The sequence below is a fragment of the Enhydra lutris genome, unplaced genomic scaffold (assembly GCF_002288905.1).
Source record: "Enhydra lutris kenyoni isolate GAN:26980312 unplaced genomic scaffold, ASM228890v2 scaffoldscaffold39, whole genome shotgun sequence".
Classification (NCBI taxonomy): Eukaryota; Metazoa; Chordata; class Mammalia; order Carnivora; family Mustelidae; genus Enhydra; species Enhydra lutris.
Window position 1 is genome coordinate 26544265 of NW_019154123.1, and position 19331 is coordinate 26563595.

Sequence of the window (19331 nt, forward strand, 5' to 3'; positions counted from 1 at the left end):
TTTTTATCAGACCAAATAGACTTTCAAACAAAAATTATGAGAGACAGACAAGGGCATCATTACATAATGGAGTCAGTCCAACAAGAGGATGTAACATTTGTAAATATTCTGGTCCCCATAGGAGCACCTCAATGTATAAAAGCAAATACCAGCAGTCCTAAAGGGAGAAATACACATTAATCCAAGAATAGTAGGGGATTTTAACACCTCACTTACATCAATAGATAGATCATCTAAACAGAAAACCAGTAAATGAACATCAGCCTTAAACAACACATTAGACCAGATGGACTTAAGAGATGTATACAGAACATTCCATCTAAAAGCAATAGAATACTCTTTCTTCTCAAATGTACCTGGAACATTCCTCAGGTTAGATAATATTTTAGGCCCCAAAATCTGATAGTAAAACCAGACAAGAATGCCATAAGAACAGAAAATTAAAAGCTAATATATTCCTGATGAACAAAGATGCAAAAATCCTGAACACAATAGCAAACTGAATTCAATGGTATCTTAAAAGGATCATGTACCCAGACACGTGGGTGGCTCAGTCGCAGTTGGGCATCCAGCTCTTGGTTTCAGCTCAAGGTATGATCTCATAGTTCTTGGATCAAGCCCTGCATGAGGCTCCACACTCAGAAAGTCTGCTTGAGGATTCTCTCCCTCTGCCCTGCAGGTACATGCTCGCTCTCTTTAAAATAAACTCTTAAAAAAGTTGACGCAATGATCACCTGGGATTAATTCCAGGAATTCGGGGATGGTTCAACTTCTACAAATCAATGTGATATACCACATTAACAAAATGAAGGATAAAAATCATATGATCTTCTCACCACATGCAGAAAGCGATTTGACAAAATTCAGTATCCATTTATGATAAAGATTTAAAGTGGATATAGAGAGAACATACCTCAGCTTAATAAAGGCCATGTATGAAAAGCCCACAGTTAACATCCTACTCAGCAGTGAAAAGATCAAAGCTTTTCCTTTAAGATTAGGAACAAGACCAGGATGCCCACTCTCACCACTTTTATTTCATAGTACTGGAAAGTCCTGGCCACAGAAGTTAGTCAAGAAAAAGAAACAAGAGTCATCCAAATTGGAAATGAAGACATAAAACTGTCACTATTTGTAGATTATATATTTTATAGAAAACCCTAAAGACTCCACCAAAAAATTGTTAGAATAAATGAATTCAGTCAAGTTGCAGGATATAAAAATCCATTGCATTTCTATACACTTAATATCATACTATCAGAAAGAGAAATTTAAGACAATCACATTTACAATGGCATTAAAAAGAATAAATTACATAGGAATAAATTTAACCAGAGTTTTTAAAGACCTGTATACCGAAAACTGGAAGACACTGATGAAAGAATCGAAGATGACACAGATAAATGGGAATATACTCATGCTCACAGATTGAAAGATGTAATGTTGTTAAAATGTCCATACTACTCAATCAATAGATTTGATAATGCATTCATTATGAAGATTCCAGTGGGGTCTTTCAATGAAATGGAACAGACTATCCTAATATTTGTATGGAATCAGAAAAGACCCCAAATAGCCAAAGCAATCCTGAGAAAAAACGCAAAATTAAAGGCATCACACTCCCTGATTTCAAAATATAATTACAAAGCTATAGCAATCAAAACAATATTGATATAAAAACAGACACATAACAGTGGACCACAGAGGGCCAAGAAGTACACTCATGCATATGTTGTCAATTTAGACAAAGGAGCTGAGACTCTACAGTGGGGAAAGGACATTATTTTCAATAAAATCGTGTTGGAAAAACTGGATAGTCACATGCAAAAGAATGAGACTGTGTCACTGTCTTAAACCATACACAGAATTTAATACCAAATAGATTAAGGACTTAAAGTAAGGCTTGAAACCGTAAAACTCCTAGAAGAAAACATAGTTGGTAAGCTCCTTGACATCAGTTTTGTCAGTGATTTTTTTTTTCTTAATCTGACCAAAACTAAAAGCAACGAAAGCCAAAATTAAAAAGTGGAATTGTATCAAACTAAAAAGATTCTGCACAGCAAAGGAAACCATCAACAAAATTAAAAGGCAGCCTACTAAATGGAAGTTTCCTAATCCTATATTTAATAAGGGATTAATACCTAAAATATATAATAAACTCATGTGCCTCAGTAGCCAAAAAAAAAAAAATCAAAAAACAGGCAGAAGATCTGAAAAGACATTTTACAAAGAAGACATAAGATGGCCAACAGGCACACGAAAAGATATTAAATGTTACTAATCGGGAAAAACAAATCAAAACCATAGTGAGATAGCATCTAACACCTTTCAGATTGGCTATTATCAAAAAGACAAGAAGTGCTGGGAAAGCTGTGGAGAAAAGGGAAGCCTTGTGCACTGTTGCTGGAAATGTAAATTGGTACAGTTAACATGGAAAACAGTGTGGAGGTTCCTCAAAAAATTAATATTGTATGACCCAGTAATTTCATTTTTGAGTACGAATCCAAGGAAAACAAAAACACTAACTCAGAATCATACATACACCCCCGTATTCATTGTGGGATTATTTAAATAGCCAAGATATGGAAACAATCTCAGTGTCCAGTGGATGAAGAGAATATATATACACACAATGGAATATTATGACATAAAAATAATGAAATCTTGCCATTTGTGACAACATAGATGGACCTTGAGGGCATAATGCTAAGTGAAATAAGCCAGAGAATGACAAATACCATATGCTCTCACTGTGTGTGGAATCTAAAAACAAAACAAAACAAGTTCATAGATTTGGAGAACAGATTAGTGGTTGCCTGGGGTTGGGGAGTGGGCAAAATGGATGAAGGGTGTCAAAAAGAGGGATGTAATGTACAGCATGGTGACTGTAGTTAATAATACTGTATTGCATTTTGGAAAGTTCTAAGAGGGTAAGTCTTAAACATGCTCATCACACACACAGATTTTTTTCATCATTACTCAAGGTGATAATTGTCGACTATACCTACTGTGATGAGTTGGCATTGTGTACCAATATCAAATCATTATGTTGTATATCTGAAACTAATGTTACATATTAATTATACCTCAAAAAAATATTCAGCATAGCCTTGGAAGTCCAACCGACAGCATTCTGGCAAGAAAAAAAAAGCATCCAAATTAGAAAGGAAAAAGTCAAACTCAGTAGTTGTAGATGACGTAATACTATACACAGAAACACCTCAGAGGTACTACAGCTGTACCAGACCATTGGAGTAAATACTGCAATAAAGCAAGTCAAGTAAACCTTTTGGTTTCACAGTGCATTTAAAGATTGTGTTTCTGCTGTAGAGTATTAAGTGTTCAGTAGCTTTATGTCTAAAATTACAAAGTACATACCTTAATTAAAAAGTACTTTATTGCTAAAAAATGCTAACCATCATCTGAGCTTTCAGCAAGTTACAATGTCTTTGCTGGTGGAAGGTCCTGCCTCGATTTTGATGGCTGCTAACTGATCATGGTGGTGATTGCTGAAGATTGGGGCAGCTCTGGCAATTTTAAAAAATAAGACAAAGAAGTGTGTTGTATCAACAGACTCTTTCATGAATAATTCTCTATGGCATGCAGTGCTGTTGGATAGTTTTTTATTTTTTCAATGTGGAGTCCAGCGCAGGGCTTGAACTCATGACCCCAAAATCAAGACCTGAGCTGAGATTAAGAATCAGATGTTTAACTGACTGAGCCACCCAGGCACCCCTGTTTGATAGGATTTTTAACCACAGTAGAACATCTTTCAAAATTGGAGTCAATCCTCTCAAACCCTGCTTTATCAACTAAGTTTAGGTAATATTCTGGATCCTTTGTTGTCCTTTCAACAGTCTTACCAGCATCTTGACTGGAGTAGTTTTCATTTCAAGAAGCCATTTTCTTGGTTCTTTGCTTATTCATAAGAAGCAACTCTTCATCTGTTCAGGTTTTATCATGAGATTGCCGCAGTTCATTCACATTTTCAGGCTTCACTTCTAATTCTAGTTCTCTCACTATTTCCCCCATATCTGCAGTTACTCTTCCACTAAAGTCTTGAACCCCTCAAAGTCATCCATGAGGGCTGGAGCAACTTCCAAATTCTTCCTGTTAATGCTGATATTTTGACCTCTTCCCGTGAACCGCAAATGTTCTTAATGGCAGCTTGAATGGTGACTCCTTTCCAGGTTTTCAGTTTACTTTGTCCAGATCCATTAGAGGAATCACAGTCTTTGGCAGCTATAGCTTTGTGAGATTTTTTTTTTTTTTTTTTTTTAAGATTTATTTATTTATTGGAGCACCTGGGTGGCTCAGTCATTCAGCATCTGCCTTTGGCTCAGGTCATGATCCCCACGATCCTGGGATGGAGCCCTGCATCAGGTTCCCCCTGATTGTGTTACCTCTCTCGCTGTGTCTGTCAAATAAAATCTTAAAAAATATATATATGTATTTATTTTAGTGAGAGAGTGAACATGCGTACCTGAGAGAGGGTGACTGGGGGGAGCAACAAGGAGAGAATCTTGAGGCAGACTCCCCACAGAGTGCAGACCCTGATATGGGGCCTGATCTCAAGACCCATGAGACCATGACCTGAGTGGACATCAAGAGTTGGATGCTTAAATGACTGAGCCACATGAGATGTATTTCTTAAATAATAAGACTTAAAATTCAAAATTACTACTTGATCTGTGTATGGGCTGCAGAATAGATTTTGTTTTAGCAGACCTGACAACATTAATCTCATGTACATCTCCAACAAAATTCTTGGGTAAGCAAGTACACTGTCAGGAAGCAGTAATATTTGGAATCTTTTTTCCGAGCAGTAGGTCTCCACAGTGGACTTAAATATTCAGTGAACCATGTTATAGACAAATGTGCTGTCATCTAGGCTTTATCATTCCATTTATAGAGCATAGGTAGAGTAGATTTAGCATAAATCTTAAGGACCCTAGGATATTCGGAATGGTAAGCAAGCATTGGCTTCAACCTAAAGTCACAAACTGCATCAGCACCCAATAAAAGAGGGTCAGTCTGTCCTTTGAAACTTTGAAGCCAGGCACTGATTTCTCCTCTCCAGCTATGAGAGTCCTAGATGGCATCTTCTTTCAATAGAAGGCTGTTTAATCTACACTGAAAATCTGGTGTAGCCACTTCCATTAACTATCTGATCTAGATCTTCTGGATATATATATGGGGGAGGGAGCGTGCTTTGGAGAGGGGCAAGAGGAGAGGGAAAGAGAAACTGTAGCAGACTCCTCACTGAGTGCAGAACCTGATGCAGGGCTTGATTTCAGGATCTGAGATCATGACCTGAGCCAAAACCAAGAGTCAGACATTCAGCCAACTGTGCCACCCAGGCACCCCTACTTTACACTTTTATATTACAGAGATTTCTTTCCTTAAACCTCATAAGCCAGCCTCTGGTAGCTTCCAGCTTTTCTTCTGCAGCTTCCTCACCTCTTTCAGCCTTCCTAGAATTGAAGAGAGTTGGGGACTCCCTCTGGATTAGGCTTTGGGTTAAGAGAGTGTTGTGCCTGATTTGCTCTTCTGTCCAGACCACTGAAACTTTCTCCATATCAGCAATAAGGTGGTGTTGTTTATCTTTCATGTGTTCAGTAGAGTAGCACTTCTAATTTCCTTCAAGAACTTTTTCTTTGCATTCACAGCTTTGCTGTTTGCTGCAAGAGGACTAGTTTTCAGCCCACCTTGGCTTTCAATATGCCTTTCTCACTAAAGCACTTCTAGCTTTTGATTCAAAGTGAGAGGCATGTGACTCTTCTTTCACTTGAACACTTCAAGCATTGTATGGTTATAAAGTGGCCTAATTTCAATATTGCTGTGTCTCAGGGAGTAGGGAGGGACAAGAAGAGGGAGAGATGGCTGGTGGTGGAGCAGACAGAACACATACATTTATTAAGGTCACCATCTTATGTGGGCACACTTTGTTGTTCCCCAAAACAGATTACTGTAACAAAAATAACAATAATGAAGAAATTTGAAATAGTGTGAAAAGTACCAATATGTGATAGAGATACAAAGTAAGTAAAGACTGTTGGAAAAATGGGGCCAAGAGACTTGCTGAATGCAAGGTTGCCACAAACCTTCTATTTGTAAAAAATGCAGTATCTGCGAAGCATAGTAAAGTGAAGTGCAGTAAAATGAGGTATGTCTCTACAGAAAACATGAGTCCACCAAAAAAACTGTTAGAATAAATGAATTCAGTGGAGTTCTCAGGCTACAACATTAACATCAGTTGTTTCAATGCACAAATAAGCTATCACAGAGAGAAGAAACCCCATTTACAATTGCATCCAAAGGAATAAAATACTTAGGAATAAATTTAACCAAGGAAGTAAAAGACCTGTACTTTGAAAACTGTTAAGCTCTTGATGAAAAGTTGAAGATGATGCAAATATATAGAAAAATATTGTGTGTTCACAGATTGAAAGAATTATGAAATGTCCATACTACCCAAAGCCGTCTACAGATTCAGTGCAAGTTCCATTAAAATAACAATGACTTTTTTTAATAGAATACAAAGAATCCTAAAATTTATATAGAACCACAAAAGACCTCAAATAAAGCAGTCTTGAGGAAGAGGAATGAAGCTGGAAATATGCTCCCCGATTTCAAACTATAATTATAAAACTGTAGTAATTAAAGTGATATACTATTGGCGGGGAAACAGACACATAGATCAATGGAATGGAATGGAGAGACCAAAGAGAAACACTCCTATGTGGTCAGGTAATCTATGACAAAGGAGACAAGATGTACAATGGGGAAAAGACAGTCAATCTTTAATAAATGGTGTTGAGGAAACTGGACAGCTACACATAGAAGAATTAAACTAGACCACTTCTTACATCTCATGCAAAAATAAATTCAAAATGTATTCAAGTGTGAATGTGAGACCTGAAGTTGTAAACTCCTAGAAGAAAACATAGGCAGCAAGCTCTTTTATATTAATTTTAGCAATATATTTTTTGATCAGTCTCCAAAAGCAAGGGCAACAAAAACTAAAATACTGAGATTACATCTAACTAAAAGTTTTTGCACAGCAAAGGAAACCATCAGGTAAAGGAAAAGGCACCCATTGAATGGGGAAGGAATTTGCAAATAATGCATCAAATAAGGATAAAAAGGTAATACCCAGAATATATAAAGAACTTACACATTTCATTAAAAAAAAAAAAAAACCAAACCCTGATGAAAAATGATGTGAATAGACATATTTCCAAAGGAGACATGCAGCTGGTCAACAGGTACATGAGAAGACTCAACATGACTGATCATCAGAGAACAAGGTGTGAAGAAGAGGGAATCCTAGTTCACCAGCGTTGGGTAGGAAAGTAAATTGGTACAGCCACTGTGGAAGATAGTACTGGTCTCTCAAAAAAATTAAAAATAACACTGTCATACAATCAGCAGTTCCAGTTCTGGGTATTTTATCAGAAGAAAACAAAACCACCAATTTGAAGAGGATATGCACCCATATGTTCACTGCAGCATTATTTATAATAGCCAAGATATTAAAGCTGCCCAAGTGTCCATTAATAGATGGAGAAAGATGTGGTATAGGTTATACAATGAGTGTTACTCATTTTTTTAAAAAAGTGAAATCTTGTCATTTTGACAACCTGGATGAACCTAGAGGGTATTAGAGGTATTAAGTAAAATAAGTCAAAGACTAATAGCTTATGGTTTCACTTACACTAAAATCTAGAAAAAACCAACCAAATAAACCAGAAACTAACTCATAGGAAACAAAGTGTTGTTTACTAGTTGGGAGAACAGTTGGGGAATGGGTGAAACAGGTGAAGGGGATTAAGAGATACAAACACTAATAGTTATAAAATAAGCCCTGGGAATGTAATATACAGCACGGGGAATATAGTCATGGTAATAATTGTGTGTCATGACTGATAGTAATGACTTAGAGGTCAGTTCTAATGTATAAAAATATCAAACCATTATGACATATACTGAATAATAGGATATTGTATGTCAGTTATACTTTGGTTAAAAAATAGAGTAAATTATTTAAGTTAACACAAATATGATGAAGTAAAAAGTCAAAATTAAGGATTAGGGTTTATAGTATATAGTCTGAGCACTGGATGAGGTTGTCACGGGAAGACTCATTTTGGTGTGGTCCGATTAGAGGTTTGAGGCATTTTCCAACACTAACAGTGATTCTGAGATGTGTAGTAGTATCATTGTCTTTGATTGTAACACCAATTTTTATTGGTTTTTGGTAATGAACCTTTCTTGGCAACATAACAGGTTTACTAGTTTTTGATACTGTTAACGATATAAATGGGCTAAAATTCAACACTGAAGAGGAGCTGGATAGCATCTTCCTCTGCCATGGGATCTCTGGCATATCTAAGGAGTCCCTTCAACTGCTTTTAATCTCTTGCTGTCCAGGAGGGGCATGGAGAGCACTATGGCACATTTTTGTTTAAAGCTGGTTAGATTCATTTTCAGGAAACTGATTTGATTGGTTTCTTGGTTTTGTGTTCTGTTTTTTGGGGGGTTAGTTCATTCTTGCTTTCTTTGTATCGTGTTAAACAGTGACTTTTGTGTTTTTGCAGGGGATAATCTTGGCCAACAGTACAACAGCCCCCAAGAAGTTATTGGCAAACGAGGTTCTGATATCATCATTGTAGGCCGGGGCATAACATCAGCATCCAATCGTCTGGAAGCAACTGAGTTGTACCGAAAAGCTGCTTGGGAAGCTTATTTGAGTAGACTTGGTATTTGAGTGTCTCGGATACATTGTTGTGAAGACCTTGAAGCTACATGGTCTCCTGAGATGCGCTGGCTTGAAATAACAAGGCACACTTAATGGGTTGGATTCTTTCATGGGTTCTGTGTTGGAATGACTTCTGGATATCTCAAGTCTTTAGGAAATACCGAATGATGAATAATCACTGCATTGTTACTATAACAAACTCATGTTCAAGTTTTTTGTTTTTGTTTTTGTTTTTATTGAGACTGATGCTGGTTAGGCAATCACAGTTCGGTGTGTGTTGGGGGTCTTTCATACTTGAGCATTTCCCTCCATCTGTATATCAGACTTTTTTGATTAATTGCTGGGACACAAAAATTTTAAGATCTCAGAAGGCTCAAACCAAGACAGTATTTCACATGTCCTCTATTCTATATCTTATGTGATGCCCAAATAATATTTAAATATTATTTTCCTTTCCTACATAAAAGTGATAGTCCAGGTATCCAGAGGGAGGAAAGGGGGAAGATAATGGTAGCTATAACCCTGAAGCCAATATCTGGTTTTCATTTCACCCAAGGGTGAGGTGTCCTGACTCTTTTCCTCACTGAGGCAGCAGCTGTGGACCTGTGCTTCACCTGTTATGGTTTCCTCTTGCCTGACTCGGATGACAAGTAGACAGGCTGCTTTTTCATTTACTTAAAAAGAAAGCAGTGTCAAGACATCTAAGGTTCCATTGAAGGTTTGCCCAAGATCCTGCTTAATTATCCGAGCTATGGAGGACAGGGCAGTCAGCCTTCACTAGAAACAAAGAGAAAGCCCAGCCACAGAATTGACATTGTTATCACCAGGTCTGGGTTCCTGCTAGGTGGGGGGCAGGGACATGCACCTTCACAGGCCCCACCTTCATGCACGTGCCCTAACCAGCCGAGCGGCCCTTCTCCCCTGGTCCCAAACACATGATTTCCCCCAATTCTATATATTTCTTTGGTCTTTTCAGGAAGCATCTGGAGGGAAGGGAATGAAGGGTATGAGCTCAGGTGAGCATTTTGAAATGGCTGCCTCCTGCATGTTCAGAGTCTTGTCTGAGCAGGGCTGGGGTGGCAGTTGCAGTTGGAGGCTCATCGATCACTGCAGCCTGTGGTAACAAAGACCTAGAGTCTCGGTCCCAGTTCAGTCTTAGTCATGTTGATGGGAGTCATCCCTGGGAAAAGCCCATGGGGACTGTCTGAAGTGTCTGAAAAAAGGCACTGGGGGGTGAAGGTGGCAGCCTGAAGTCACTTTTTTTTTTTTTTTTAAAGATTTTATTTATTTGAGAGAGAATGAGTGAGAGAGAGCATGAGAGAGGAGAAGGTCAGAGGGAGAAGCAGACTCCCCAAGGAGCTGGAAGCCCGATGCCGGACTCGATCCTGGAACTCCGGGATCATGACCTGAGCCAAAGGCAGCCGCTCAACCAACTGAGCCACCCAGGTGCCCCTGAAGTCACCTTTAATGTTATTTCCTCTCAGCTCCCATTTACTCATTTCTACTGAACAAAAAATGGCTGGTGGGTTCATTCAGGTAAAGCCTGGAAGCAGGACCACAGGCTCTGCCAGATATCTGAAGAGGGCAGGTGCCGGGTATTGTCTCCATTAAGGTAGGTAGGGAGATGGACCAACAGGAGGCTCAGTTCTTGGAAGAAGTGGGGTGTGTGTGTGTGTGTACACACACCAGAGGGTCAGCTGGATTTTCCTTGCAGTATTTTCTGTACCTGGAATGGGGTCCAAAAAAATGTTTCTGAGTCTTCGTGAGCACAAGACCTCTGGTGCAAATGAGTTGCCACAGGAAGTATCACACTTCAGAGACCAAAATAACAAAAACAAGACCCAAGTTTTGGGAGAACTTAATTTTAGTTTTGAATTTGAAAGTGTGATGGAAAATTTAAAGATGGTATGATAATATTGAGAACTACATTCATGGGCTGGAAGATAAGTGGAAGAAATCATCAAAATTCAGAACAGAGACAAAGAAATGAAAATAGTAAGGGAGCAGATGAGAGCCTTGGACAGATGTATGAACAAAAAGACATTCTGGGAGGAGAGGAAATCGTTTTGGGAATAACAGACAGTTTCTAGTTTGAAAAAAAACTTGTTTGCAGATTAAAAGAGCCCCCTAAATTCTAGGCAGGAGTTAAAGGTATAGGCTTAGACATATCCTGCAAAAATTATTGAACTTCAAGGATGACGAGTTACCAAAAGAATCAAACTAGTAGCGGACTGTCATCTATAACAGGAAGCCTGGAGACAGTGACACATGCAGGCCTGAGAGGAGAGGACTGTCCTAATCATTAATCCTAAGCCCAGTCATGATTCCCTGTAAGGCTACAGCAGCTGAGAGTGTTTCTTAGACTGCTTGTTCATGGGGCTCTTCAGGGCTCAGACTCCTACCCACACTAGTGAGCAAGATGCACTGAGCCTGTGCCATTTAAAAGGCCCATCAGGTGGAAGCTGGTGGTGCAGAAGTGCAGTATGTAGCCAGTAGAATGGGATCTGCCAGCAGCTGAAGTGGTGACTTAGAGTCTTAGGAAATCCCAAAAGCTTAGGAGACTGAAATTGGAAGCCCTTCAGAGATCATCTGATTCAACCACCCCCATTCCACAGATGAAGAAATTGAGGTGCAATGGGGAATGATTGCAGAAGTTTTCAGAAGAGCTAATTAGAAGCAGAGTAAGGGTGAGAATCCGTATCTTGACTCCAGTTTGGTTATTTTTGTTAAACTTAGTCCTTTTCTGTATAGGTAGATACATTCAGCTTTTTCACCCCTTTATGTCTATATGTAGACTTGTAGCTATATGTGTATCCTTTCACCATTTAATCAGACAGTATTTATTGAACACAGGAAGTGAGACAGACTATCACTGTCATGGTCATTACGGAATTTAGGTTCTAAACTTTCAAAAAGACTTCCACACCATCGTAAGAGACTTGAGCCAGTTTTTCCTTTGTATTCAGTTTCAATTTGAGAGAGATGTTTTTCCATTGCTGTCAGGATTCAATAGAAAGTACCAAAACTAAAGTGGCCATTCTACTATTGTCCCCATTCTCCCTCCTTCCCTGGATCCATACACTTTGCCATGTGACACAGTAATTCCTTCCATTCGAGATGGAGAATATTTCCAAACCCCCACTGGTGTTAGTCTTGGGCATGTAACTTATTTTGGCCCATGGAATGTGGGTGGAGGTGACAGCGTACTTGTTCTGAACCCAGACTCCTGTATGTTCACCCTCCTTTCACCTCTGCCATAAGAACCATAAGAACATGCCCTGGTTGGCCCAGAGGTCACAGAAGAGTAAGAGAAAACAGAGCAGAGCCCACACCAACCTTCCATAGGAGACCCGACTGGTCTGTAAGCCTGTCAGCATGATAGTAAATGCTAATTATTGTATGCCATGGAATTCTGAGGTGGATTGTATGTAGCTATTCACAATAGCTAATCACTTAACAATGTGCTGCAGCTCTCTCAGATCTAGCCCTGTGTACCAGAAGGACAAAAATTGTATTCCACCAAGAATCAGCCTTTCCGGTCCCCACCTCTGGCTGCTTTCAGTGATATCTCAAGAAATGGCTGCTTGAACTGTGGCAGACACAGTAATTGCAGACAGTGAGTCTGATGGCCAGCTCTGGCTACCAACTGGAGCCTTTCAGTTAGCCAGGCAGGGAGCAAGCCCTGCCCCAGATTGTAACAGGCTAGTTGCAGACAGCAAGTCTGACTGCCAGCCCCATCCACCAAGGAGCCCAAAGTGGCCTCAAATAGGCTTCTCAATAGCAAAGAGACCAAACCCTGCCCAGTGTACCCACAGAGACAAAGCAGTTCATTGCAGCTGGCTGGGCTGAACGCAGCCATGGCTCAGTCACACGCAGTAGGGCACATGCAGCCCACATGGGGGAGACCCCTGGAGCACCTACTTCTGGTGACCAGCAGAGATTGTGGCGCCACACAACCTCTTCTATAAAAGGCCACTACTTTTAAGACCAGGAGATGTGGTTGACCTGCTTAATACATAGAAATAAACACACAGAATTAGACAAAATGATGAGATACAGGAATATTTCCCAAATGAAAGAACAAGACAAAAATCATAGTAGAAGAGCTAAATGAAATGGAGATAAACACACGCCTAATTAAAGTAATGGTCATAAAGATATTCACTGGACTTGAGTATATGAACTCAGAACTTCACAAAGAAATAGAACATGAAAAAACAGCTGAAGAGTTCGATAAGTGAAATTAAAAAAATAAATAAATAAAGCAGATTAAATGATGCAGAAAAATAGGTCCAGGATCTGGAAAACACAGTAAGGAAAGCAACTAAGCTGAACAGGGGGTGGAAAAAAAGTAACTAAATGAGAAGAGATTAAGGGAACTTAGTGACACCTTCAAGTGTAATAACATTCACATTATAGGGATCCTAGAAAGAAAAGAGAGAGGGGCGCCTGGATGGCTCTGTGGGTTAAGCCTCTGCCTTCAGCTCAGGTCATGATCTCAGGGTCCTAGGATCGAATCCCGCATCGGGCTCTCTGCTCAGCAGGGAGCCTACTTCCTCCTCTCTGCCTGCCTCTCTGCCTACTTGTGATCTCTGTCTGTCAAATAAATAAATAAAATCTTTTTTAAAAAGAAAGAAAGACAGGAAGAAAGAAAAGAAACAAGGGGGCAGAAAATTTAGTTGAATAAATAATTACTGAAAACTTGTCCAGGGAAGGAAACAAACATCCAGATCAAGGTAGCACAAAAAATCAGCCCAAGGTGGTCCACCCCAAGACCCAAATAGTTAAAATGGCAAAATATAGTGATAGAGATTTTTTAAAACAACAAGAGAAAACAGTTACATACAAGGGAAACCCCACAAAGCTTTCAGTTGATTTTTAAATTTTATTTATTTATTTGACAGAGAGAGAGAGAGAGATCACAGTAGGCAGAGAGGCAGGCAGAGAGAGAGGGAAAAGCAGGCTCCCCAGTGAGCAGAGAGCCTGATACGGGGCTCGATCCCAGGACCCTGAGATCATGACCTGAGCCGAAGGCAGAGGCTTTAACCCACTGAACCACCAGGCATCCCATCAATTGATTTTTAAGCAGAAATTTTGCAGGCCAGAAGGGAAGAATATAGCCCCAGAAGGGATATATTCAAAGCACTGAAAGGAGAAAACCCAATAACCAACACTCTACATCCAGGAGAGAGAAAGATTTTCCCAAACTAACAAAAGCTAAAGGCATTCATCACCAGGAAGCCAGCCTAAACATTAAAGGAGATTCTTTAAGTGGAAAGAAAAGGCCATAACTAGAGGAAAATCATGAAGAAAAAACTTCACAGGTAAAAGCAAACCTAGAGTAAACTAGGTAGACTAATCACTTACAAAGCCAGTATAGAGGTTAAAACATCAAAATAGTAAAATCATTTATACCCACAAAAATTAGTCAAGAGATGCACAAAATAAAATATAAAAAGTGACATACATAGAATATGGAGGGGAGAGTAGAAGTTTGGTGCATTTCAAATGTGTTAGAACTTAACCATCAACTTAACACAGACTGCTATATGCATAAGATGTATATGAACCCAATGGAAACCACAAATCAAAAACCTGTAATTGGGGTGCCTGGGTGGCTCAGTTTGTTAAGTATCCAACTCTTGATCTCAGCACAGGTCTTGGTCTTGGGGTTGTGAATTCAAGCCCCACATTGGTCTCCCCACTGAGCTTGGAGCCTACTTAAACAAACAAAACACCCTTTAATAGATAAATACAAATAAAGAAAAAGGAATGCAAGCAAAACACTAACATAAGCCATCGACCTCAAGGGAAGAGAGCAGAGATAAAGGAACAGAGAAGAGCTTCAAAAACGACCCGAAGAGGAGACAATTAATAAAACAGCAATAAGTACATACCTATCAATAATTACTTTAAATGTAAATGGACTAAATGTACCAATCAAAAGACAAAGGATGACTGAATGGATAAAAAAAATAATAAGACAATAAGACCCATCTATATGCTGCCTACTAGAGACTTCAGACCTAAAGACAAGTACAGACTGAAAGTGAAGAGATGGAAAAAACATGCAAATGGGAAATGGAGGGGGAGCAGGGAGCCAGGGTAGCAGTACTTTTATCAGACAGAATAACTTTAAAACAGACTGTAACAAGAGACAAAGAAGGGCATTACATAATATAAAAGGAATCGATCTAACAAGAGGACATAACAATTGTAAATATCTATGCATCCAACCTAGGAGCACCTAAATACATGAAGCAAACATTAATGAACAAACATAAAGGTAGAAATTGACAGTAGTACAATAGTAACAGAGGATTTTAACACTCCACTTACATCATGGATAGATCATCCAGACTGAAAATCAACAAGGCAATAATGTCTTAGAACAACTCATTAGACTAGATGGACCTAACAGATAAATAGAGAACATTCCATTCAGAACCAACAGAATATACACTTTTCAAGTGCAGATGGAACATTCTCCAGAAAAGATCACATAAAACAAGTCTCTGTAAATTTAAGGTTTAGGTCATATCAAGCATCTTCTCTAACCACAACAGTATGAAACTGGAATCAATTACAAGAAAAAATCTGGAAAAAACACACATGCAGGGTAAACAACATATGTCAAGAAAGAAATCAAACAGGAAATAAAAAATACACAGAGAAAAAAAAATACAGTAGTCCCAAATCTTTGGGACACAGAAAAAGCAGTTCTAGGAGGCAAGTTTATAGTGATATAGGCCTATCTCTAGACACAAGAAAAATCTCAAACAACCTAACCTTACACCTAAAAGAACTAGAAAATAAGAACAAAGCCCAAAGTTAGTAGAAAAGGGAGGAAACAATAAAGATTAGAGCAGAAATAGATGAAAGAGATACAAAACAAAACAATGAAATGAAGGGCTGGTTCTTTGAAAAGTATAAACAAAAATCAATAAACCTTTATCCAGACTCATCAAGGAAAAAAACAAGAGAGTCCTCAAAATCAGAAATGAAGGAGAAGAAATAATAACTGACACCACAGAAATACAAAGAATTATAAGAGACTACAACAAAAAATTATGTGCCACAAATTGGACCACCTAGAAGAAATGGATAAAGTTCCTAGAAACATGCGACCTTTCAAAACTGAATCAGGAAGAAATAAACTTTTTTTTTTAAGGTTTTATTTATTAGAGCGAAAGCGAGAGCGAGAGTAAGTGCAAGCAAGCATAAGCAGGGGAGTGGGAAAGGGCAGGTTCCCTGCTGAGCAGGGAGCCCAAATCAGGATTTGATCCCAGGACCCTGAGATCATGACCTCAGCCACCCAGGTCCCCCTAAAATATTTAAATGGACTTACTACTAGTAATGAAATCGAATCTGTAGTCAAAAAAGTTCCAATAAACAAAAGCCCAGGACCAGACGGCTTCACAGGTGAATTCTACCAAATATTTAAAGAGTTAATACCTATTCTTCTCAAAATATTTCAAAAAATAGAAAAATTCCATATTCATTCTGTGAGGTCAGCATTACCCAGATACCAAGTCAATGACACTACCAAGAACAACAACAAAACCAAAAACCAATGAAAATAGATGCAAAATTCTCAAAGTATCAGCCAAATGAATTCAACAATACTTCAAAACTACCATTCACCATGATCAAGTAGGATTTACCTAATGCAAGAGTGGTTCAAGACTCACGAATCAATATGATAGATCACATTAATAAGAGGAAGGATAAAAAAAACACAATCATCTCAATAGATGCAGAAAAAGCACTTAACAAAATACATTCATGATAAAATTCTCAACAAAATGGGTTTAGTCGGAACATACTTCAACATAACAAAGGCTGTGTATGAAAAACATACAACTAACATCATACCCAATGTTGAAAATGGAATAAAAAAAGAGATCAGGAACAAGACAAGGATGTCCACTCTCATTACTTTTATTCAACATAGTATTGGAAGTCCTGGCCACAGCAATCAGACAAGAGAAAGAAATAAAAGGCATCCAAATTGGTAAGGAAGAAATAAAGGTGTTATTCTCTTCAGATGATGATATCATATGCATAGAAAACCTAAAAATTCCACCAGAAAAACTATTAGAATTGATAAATGAATTCAGTAAGTTTGAAGGATAAAAAATTAATATACAGAATTCTGTTGCATTTCTATACACTAATAATGAAGTAGCAGAAAGAGAAATTAAGAAAACAATCCCATTTACAGTTGTACTTCCCAAAAATTAAATACCTAGGAATAAATTTAACCAGGGAAGAGAAGGACCTATACTCTGAAAACTAGGACACTGATGAAAGAAGTTAAGGGTGACACAAACAAATGAAAAGAGATTTTATGTTCATGGTTTGGAAGAATTAATATCACAGTGTTCCTACCACCCAAAGCAATCTACAGATTCAGTGCAATCCCTATCAAAATACCAAAATTTTATCAAAATCCTAAAATTTGCATGAAACCACAGAAGAGCCCAAATAGCCAAAGCAATCTTGAGAAAGAACAAAGGTATCATGGTCTCAGATTTCAAGATCTACTATAAAGCTAGTAATCAAAATGGTATGGTTCTGCCACAAAACCAGACACAAAGATTGATGCAACAGGATAGAGAGCCCAGAAATGAACTCATGCCTATATTAGCAATTAATCTACAACAAAGGAGTAAAAATATATGATGGGGAGAAGAATCTTTTCAATAGGTGGTGTTGGGAAAACTGGTCAGTTACACGCAGAAGAGTGAAATTGGACCATGTTCTTCCACCATATAAAAACATAAACTCAAAATGGATTAAAAACCTAAATGTGAGGCCTGAAACCATGAAACGCCTAAAAGAAAACATGGGCAGTGATCTCTTGGACATTGTCCTTTAGCATCCTATTTATGGATGTCTCCACGGGCAAGGGAACGAAAGTAAATGTGAACTACTGAGACTACATCAAAATAAAAAGCTTTTGCATGGCAAAGGAAACCATCAACAAAACAAAAAGGCAACCTACGGGATGGTAGAAGATACATGCAAATGATATATCTGATAAGGGGTTAATACGCAAAATATATAAAGAACACATACAGCTCAAAACCAAGAAAAACAAACCAACTGATTAAAAAGTGCGCAGAAGCCTGGGATAGACATTCTTCCAAAGAAGACATCCAGATGGCCAAAAGACACATGAGAAGATGCTCAACATCGCTAAACAGAAGGGAAATGCAAATCAAAAATCACAGTGAGATGCTACCCCACACCTGTGAGACTGTCTAGTATCAGAAAGACAAGAAATAACAAATGTTGGTGAGAATGTGGAGAAAAGTGCACCCTACCTACAGTGATCGGAATATAAATTGGTGCAGCCACTGAGAAAAACAGTATGGAGTTTCCTAAAAAAAAAAAGGAAAGAAAGAAATATCATATGATCCAATAATTCCACTTCTGGCTATCTACCTGAAGAAAATTAAAACACTAATTTAAAAACTAATTTAAAAAGATCCATGCACCCCTATGTTTACTGTAGCACTATTTACGATAGCCAAGTTATGGAGGCAGCTCAAGTGTCCACTGATACATCTATCAACGGAAAGCTTTTCCCTTGAGGGAGAAGACACCGTGTGCGTGCACACACGCACGTATATACACTATAGAATATTACACAGCCATAAGAGAGAATGAGATCTTGCCATTTATGATGGCATGGATGGACCTAGATGGTATCGTGCTAAGAGAAATAAGTCTGACAGACAAAGACAAGTACCATGGATTTCACTTACATGTGAGCTCTAGGATAAGAAGCCTGTCACACATTTTCCAGAAGGTGTGGTGTGGAGGAGAGCATCAACATAGAGATGGGGCCCCTGAGCTGGAGTCTCCTTTGCCAATCCTCTCACCCTGGGGTGACGGACATCAATTTAATCCTTTGTAAAATGTGGAAATGCCTTCTCTGATCACCCTGTGCACCTACTGTGAGGGTCAAATGAAGAAGAGAGGCTGCTTTTAGTCTCAGGGGTTTGCTATTCGCGGATGAGACCAATAAAGCTTTAACTGGTGAGCCCTCTAGGGTGTTACTGGAGTCCAGCTAAGATGGTACAGGGTGACCAGCTGCCCTGATAAGTTGGGCCAGACTTTTGGGTATCTTACCTATTTACACACTTACATGCATTACTCTGACAAGGAGTTAGAAGCATTTGCCAGAACACTGAAAGGGTCCACAACACAGAAAAGTTAAAGAACCTCCCATCCTAGAAGGTTGGGGCTTATGGTTACTTCCAGTTTAGATCCTGCCTTCATGCAGCAAGAACGAGAGGCCCTTAAGATGAAGAAATGATACAGCAGGACATGGTCAGAAGGGTCCCAAAGCAGGTGTGGAGGGGGAGGTGGGGAGGGCAGAGGAGGGGGCAGGTCAGGGGAGAGGTCAGGATCTCAATGAGAACTAAAGGTAAGTTATATTCTGTTGCATTTAGTTCTCAGCTTCCTGACAATCAGGACACCCAAACGGGCCTGATCCTGCAGGTCCCATCATATGAAAAGAGGAAGCATCAGAACTGCCTGGCATTGAACTCTTGAGAGA

At 38.9% G+C, this 19331-nt stretch overlaps 1 protein-coding gene across 1 annotated transcript in view; it reads left to right on the forward strand.

The window, feature by feature from the left end:
• LOC111155038 (uridine monophosphate synthetase) overlaps positions 1-8988 on the forward strand; it is a 28374-nt gene extending 19386 nt beyond the window's left edge. The window contains exon 6 of the mRNA XM_022515058.1: positions 8601-8988. Coding sequence (XP_022370766.1) covers positions 8601-8770 — 170 coding nt within the window. The 3' untranslated portion in view covers positions 8771-8988. The remainder of the gene's footprint in view (positions 1-8600) is intronic.
• The last annotated feature ends 10343 nt before the right edge of the window (positions 8989-19331 follow it).